The following is a 6,825-nucleotide window of genomic DNA, read 5'->3' as shown; positions in this document are numbered from 1 at the left end:
GGAAAAGGCAGTCAGTGGGCCCCCGTGTCCTCCTCCCCAGGATATTCTGAGGGGTCTGCAGCCCCTCTGTGCCATCCCCTCTCCCCAGCCCGGTACAAGAGCCCTGGCCCTGGGGACCCTCAGGCAGCTCCTGCCGCCCCAGTGACAGAGTGGCACTGGGACAGCCTGCCCCAGGCTGCTGCAGCCACAGAGGTCTTCTCATTTCCCATCCATTCGGCGCTGCTGCTGATGGGTCTCAGAAAAAGTAGTTGCCAATGGTTCATTTATTTTATTTAAACACACAGAGCGCCTGACTCTTCATTTACACAAATCTTTTGTGTCACACAAGACAGGTGGATAGTTAAGGAGGGGGGGATGAATAATGATAGACTCGACCCATCACAACAGATACAGGGAATCATTTGCAGAGGAAGGTACACAATCTATGGCTGATGAAAAAACGTCCAATCAGTTTCCTCAGGGCATCCTTGAGCTCCTGGTTCCTCATGCTGTAGATGAGGGGGTTCACTGCCGGAGGCACCACCGAGTACAGAACTGACAGCACCAGATCTAAGGATGGGGAGGAGATGGAGGGGGGCTTCAGGTAGGCAAATACTGCAGTGCTGATAAAGAGGGAGACCACGGCCAGGTGAGGGAGGCACGTGGAAAAGGCTTTGTGTCGTCTTTGCTGCGAGGGGATCCTCAGCACAGCCCTGAAGATCTGCACATAGGACACCACAATGAAAACAAAACAAAAACAGGAAAAAAAGGCACTAACCAGAACCAGCCCAATTTCCCTGAGGTAGTCTGAGTCTGAGCAGGAGAGCTTGAGGATCTGGGGGATTTCACAGAAGAACTGGTCTAGGGCATTGCCTTGGCAGAGGGGTATTGAAAATGTATTGGCAGTGTGCAGGAGAGCATTGAGAAAGCCACTGCCCCAGGCAGCTGCTGCCATGTGGACACAAGCTCTGCTGCCCAGGAGGGACCCATAGTGCAGGGGTTTGCAGATGGCAACGTAGCGGTCGTAGGCCATGATGGTGAGAAGGTAAAACTCTGCTGAGATGAAGGAGGCAAAGAAAAAGACCTGGGAAACACAACCCAAGAAAGAAATGGCCCTGGTGTCCCAGAGGGAATTGGCCATGGCTTTGGGCAGAGTGGTGGAGATGCAGCCCAGGTCGAGGAGGGCGAGGTTGAGGAGGAAGAAGTACATGGGGGTGTGGAGGCGGTGGTCACAGGCTACGGCAGTGATGATGAGGCCATTGCCCAGGAGGGCAGCCAGGTAGATGGCCAGGAAGAGCCAGAAGTGCAAGAGCTGCAGCTCCCGCGTGTCTGCGAATGCCAGCAGGAGGAAGTGGGTGATGGAGCTGCCGTTGGACATCGGATCCCTTTGTTCCCGAGGTACTGCCAAAGGAGGAAAGCACACTCACGAGTCAGGACAGCTCTGAGCAAATCTCTTCCCATTGCCTGCCCTTCCAAACCCAAGCCCCGAAAACACTCTTTGCCTGTGTCCTTCCTTCCGGGAGCTTTCTGCATTGCCCTTGTTGGAGCTCTCATTGTTGCTGGCCAAGTGAGCCGTGAGGAGCAGAGCTCTGCTTGTGGGCTCCCAAAGAGTCATCCCTGCTCCACAGCAGCGGGGATTTGGGAAAGGGGTTACAGCGTCTGACATTCACTAGTTACCTCATCTGTAATCCACTTGTAACGCAGAGGAGCTGCTCAGCATATTCCTGCAGGAAAACCTCAAGGAAGCTCCTGGTTGTCCTAAAGCTGCAGTGACATGAGCAGAGCCAGCTCACTCCTCAGCCTTGTCGGGGGGGAACGACCACGCAGCTTTTGACTCGCTCCCCCCTGGCCCCCTGCAGAGGAACAGGGAGAAGAGGGAGAAAAAAGAATAAAAATCTCATGGGTTGAGGTACAGACAGTTTGATAGACCAGTAACGGGAAAGAAAATGACAATCATTGTAAAAGAATATAGGAAACCAGGAGTGATGCAGTACAATTGCTTACCACCCGATGCCCATCCCGAGCAGCGAACACGGATTCCTGCCGCCCGGCCAACCCCCATTTCTATACTGAGCATGACGTCTGTGGTATGGAATATTCCTAGGCCCAGCTTGTCCTGCCTGTGCTCCCTCTCACTTTCTACGGGAAACCGAACAAGTCCTTGACTTAACATACACACTACTTAGCAACAACTCAACCAAAATGTCTCATCATCGTTAGTCTCATACTAAATCCAAACCACAGCAGCTTCTAGGAAGAAAATGAACTCTCTCCCAGCTGAAACCAGGACAACTCCCAGGTAGAGCTTGTCTTGAGGTGCTTCTGGCAAAGTCCCTTTGAAATGTCCACTGCCTCTGGTGGTGCAGCAGAGAATCTCTGATCTTGGGTATGTCCTCCTGCTCTACCCAGGAGAGAGATCCCACAGGTTTTGGGCTATGAGAGCTTTAGGAGATCCCTGCAGGAACTGCAGCGGCATTGCCCTGCACCCAGAGACTTACCGTGTCAAGGGCTGTGAAGGTTTCTCTCTCTGTGAGCTCTCAGAGTCCTCCCACTCCCAGCTGCCTTTAACCTCTCTCTGCCTGCTCGTCTCCTCTCACGCTTTGCAGAGGAGACTGCAAAAGAGACTTGCCATGACTTTCCTCCATCCCAGGAGCCTGGACCAGTTTAGTGGCAGAGGACCAGCTCAAGGCATTTTATTGACCTCTCTGGTGGTTTTGGTGCTGAGCCCATGAAGCTCAGACACAGGGGAAGCTGATGAAACCTCTCCAGAAGTCAACGTCAGATGTAATTTTGAAAGTTTCTTGGAGCGTTAATGGGTCCCACTGAGGGCCATTACAGCCAAAGGCTCCTGGGGGCTCGTTTGAGGGAAAACTGGAGGCAGTGAGGGCAGGTAGGCAAAGGCAATGGAGAGGTGTCTGATGCTGGCTAATCCTGAATGTGTGAGAGGAAGGCAAAGGGCCAAGCCTTGGCCTCCAGCCCCTGGGAAGGGAGATCCTGCCCCACAACCACAGCTCAGGGCTCTTCCTGGGGCATTGTGATGGGAGGACGTGCAATGCCAAGGGCAGAAACACAGAATGACGGCTCCCGGGTGGGGAAGAGGAGGCGCTAAGGCCCTAGTGCTGTAAGGATAAGGTGTCTTCTGGTAGCCTTGGTGGCACAGACAACAGCCACAGCCAAGAGGAGAAAGACATAAGCACTGTTGGGGCCTTTCAGCCTTGCCCTCTCCCTTGATCGTCTCCACCACTGACTGTGCTATGGTGTCCCACATCTGCTCCTCTTCCCCTGCAGGCTGCAGACATCCCCCCTGCTTCCCCGTCTTGCTCTCTTCTCGGCATCTCACTGCTTTTACTGACCTCTCTCCATCGTCCTTGGCTCTTCTTGAAACACAACACCTTGGGCTGATCCCGACTCCCTCTGGGTGATCTGTTGCAGCACAGCACTGCCCTTGCAGTGGCATTTCTTCCTCCTGGTGTCCAGTCTCAACCTCCCAAGCTGACCTTTGTTGCATTATTTCTTTCTCCTGCTGTTTCCTTCCAAAGAGAAGATCCATCGTCTCTGAAATAACCCAGCAACCAGTTTCAGGCTATTCCAATACTGCCCAGAGCCTCCCTGCCACTGGGCCAGAGAAGCCCAGGTCCCTCAGCCTCTCCACAAAGCACACGTGCACTGGGCCCTCAAGCCCATCGTGGCAACCCTCCTCTGGACACTCTCCTGGTCCTCTCCACTTCTCCAAAATGGGGAGCCGCACACTGGGACACAGCTGTGTGTGTTGGGCCACAGCAGTGCTGAGTGAAAGGGGAAGGTGACTCAAGTTGCCTGGGGGGCACACGCTCCTCCTCCTGCAGCCCCATAGACAGCCGGCCTTGTCCGCAGTGAGCGTGCACCACTGGCTCTTGAGGCGTCCCTCAGGGTGCCCAGCCCCATCTCCGCAGGGTCCCTGCTCAGCACATCAGGTCCCAGCCTGTCCTGCTGCCTTGGGGTTATTCTTCCCCGGGGTGCAGGACTGGACACTTCTCCTTGCAAAACTTCAAGACATTTCTGGTGGTCAAATCTCATCATTTCTCCAGCTGCCCCTGGCCTCAAGCTCCATTTGGTCAGCTGTTAATGTTTGTGTGCAGATGGTCACCCTGATGCTTGTTCCTCAGTGCTTGGTATCTGGGGACAGATCACTTTAATATCTTTACAGAATCACACAGAATCACAGGATGGTTCGAGTTGGGAGGGACCTTAAAGATCACCCAGTTCCAACCCCCCGGCCCTGGGCAGGGACACCTCGCACTAGACCACGTTGCTCAAAGCCTCACCCAGCCTGGCCTTGAACACCTCCAGGGATGGGGCATTGACAATTTCTCTGGGCAACCTCTTCCAGTGCCTCACCACCCTCACAGTAAAGAATTGTTTCCTGATATCCATTCTAAATCTACCCTCTTTCAATTTGAGGCCATTACCCCGTGCCCTGTCATCACACTCCCTGATAAAAAGTCCCTCCCCATCCTTGCGGTAGGCACCCTTTAGGGACTGGAAGGCCGCTGTAAGGTCTCCGCAGAGCCTTCCCTTCTCCAGGCTGAACAAACCCAACTCTCTCAGCCTGTCCTCATAGCAGAGGGGCTCCAGCTCTCTGATCATCTTTGTGGCCCTCCGCTGGACCCGTTCCAACAGGTCCATGTCCTTCTTGTGCTGAGGACTCCAGAGCTCGACACAGTACTGCAGGTGGGGTCTCACCAGTGCGGAGCAGAGGGGCAGAATCACCTCCCTCCATCTGCTGGCCACGCTTCTTTTGATGCAGCCCAGGATGCGGTTGGCTTTCTGGGCTGCAAGTGCACTTTGCCTGCTCGTGTTGAGCTTCTCGCCCACCAGCACCACCTTCTTCTCAGGGCAGCTCTCAAGCCATTCTCCACTCAACCTGGATTTGTGCCTGGGATTGCCATGACCCAGGTGCAGGACCTTGCATGTGGCCTGGCTGAACTTTATGAGGTTCACACAGGCCCACCTCTCAAGCCTCTCCAGGTCCCTCTGGATGGCATCCCTTCCCTCCAGCGTGTTGACTGTGCCACACAGCTTGTTGTCGTCAGCAAACTTGCTGAGGGTACACTCAATCCCACTGTCCATGTCACCAACAAAGATGTTAAACAGCACTGGTCCCAGTACTGACCCCTGAGGAACGCCACTTGTCACTGGTTTCCATGTGCACGTGATGATCTCAGCCCACTTTGCCACCACTGGAGAGACACAGGGAGAACCCATCTCATTCTAAGGCAGACATTGCAAAAGCTCAGTCAATCAGTCTCAGTCTTGTTTCTCCATCTTATCAGCAAAGTCAGTTTCGAAGAAATGCTGTGTAGACTCATAAAACCATTCAGATGGCAACGGATCACGGGAAGTCTCCAGCATAACCTCTTGCTCAAAGCAGGCTGCACGTCGATTTCAGGCTCTGTTACTCACAGCTTTGCCTATTTGTGTCATGAAAATCTCCTAGTGATTTCGGGTTTGGTTTTGCTTTTGATCTATTCATGTTGAATTTGTCAAGCATTGTACAGCTCAATGCAAAATATGATAGGAGGGGAAGATGACTTTCAGGTCCTTCAATTCTCCTAAGCTGATGCCATCCATGGACACTCTGGATAGTCAATGGGGTCCAGCAAATGATTTCTCAGCCTGAGGTTAGTCGTCTTCTTCTCACTGGATGCGTCACCCTCTAATCCCTCTTGACTGATTCGACTGTTTTCCTTTAAAGGTACTGGCAGCTTGGGCAGACACAGCCTGAACAAGCTGTTTGCAGTCAGCTCTCCAGGGGAGCTGAAGCTGCTCTGGAGTATGAAGATACCTAGGTGGAGCTATCAGAGATACCAGGAATGCCCCGGGAGACCTGTCCCCCTCCTGAGGAGGATTATAGCCAGGCAGGAGACGGGTTTTGTCTAAGCTACTATGGGACACCTGTGTTCACACAACCAAATACCTTGTTGGGACTTTTGGTACTATTTGGGCCCCTTTCACATACTCTGCTCTATCACTTTCTCCATAGGAGCCTCTTCAGGGCAATTCTCACTTCCTTATTCCTCAGACTATAGATGACGGGGTTGCGCATGGGGGTCACAATTGTGTAAAACAGGGCAAGGTATTTGTCAGTGTCTGCAGAGTCTCTTGACCGTCGTTTAAAGTACACAACCATGACGGAGCCATAGAAGAGAGTCACCACCCCCAGGTGTGAGGAGCAGGTGGAAAAGGCTTTGCGTCTGCCCAGAACTGAAGGCATTTTCAGCATTGCCCTGACAATTTGAGTGTAAGAAACGACCATCAAGGAAAAGGGAAGGACTGCAAAGAGCAGGATGATGGTGTGCAGCATCACTTGGTTCCAGAAAGTGTCTGCACAGGCCAGTTCCAACAGAGGGGGGACATCACAGAAGAAGTGATGAAGGCTATGGGATGCACAGCCGGGCAAAGTGAACAGCTGGTAAGTCTGCCCTACTTGTACTGGGATGACAGCCACCCATGAGCCCACCACCAGTCTGACACAGAGGCTCCCATTCAGGATGAGGCCATAGTGCAGGGGGTCACAGGTAGCTACATAGCGGTCGTAGGCCATGGAGGCCAGGAGAAGGCTTTCGGTGCTGCCCAGCAAAACCAGGAAATACAGCTGGGCAGCACAGCCAAGGAAGGAGATGCTGCCGTCTCCCGTCAGGAAAGCCCGCAGCATTTTTGGCATGAGGCCATTCCCTGTGAGGACCATGAGGTAGATGATCAGGAAGACTGTGAAGTGCAGGCCTTGCAGGTTGGCGTGGTCAGAGAATCCCAGAAGAAGAAAGCCAGGTCCTGCTGTGTGATTCTCCAAGGCTTTTCTTTGGGACA

At 53.3% G+C, this 6,825-nt stretch overlaps 1 protein-coding gene across 1 annotated transcript; it reads right to left on the bottom strand.

Moving 5' to 3' along the window:
- Positions 1 to 451: 451 nt before the first annotated feature.
- On the bottom strand, positions 452 to 6,562 carry LOC134525068 (olfactory receptor 14J1-like; the record flags this gene model as incomplete). The annotated part of the gene is made up of 2 exons (XM_063355520.1): positions 6,446 to 6,562; positions 452 to 1,324 (listed from the first exon to the last, which is right to left on the bottom strand). Coding segments are annotated over exons 1-2 (990 nt in total), but the record flags the coding sequence as incomplete, so codon positions are not given.
- Positions 6,563 to 6,825: the final 263 nt, after the last annotated feature.

This window comes from Chroicocephalus ridibundus, chromosome 18 (genome assembly GCF_963924245.1).
Source record: "Chroicocephalus ridibundus chromosome 18, bChrRid1.1, whole genome shotgun sequence".
NCBI classification, from domain to species: domain Eukaryota; kingdom Metazoa; phylum Chordata; class Aves; order Charadriiformes; family Laridae; genus Chroicocephalus; species Chroicocephalus ridibundus.
The sequence above is the reverse complement of the archived record's forward strand: the minus strand, read 5'-3'. Positions and strand labels throughout refer to the sequence as shown.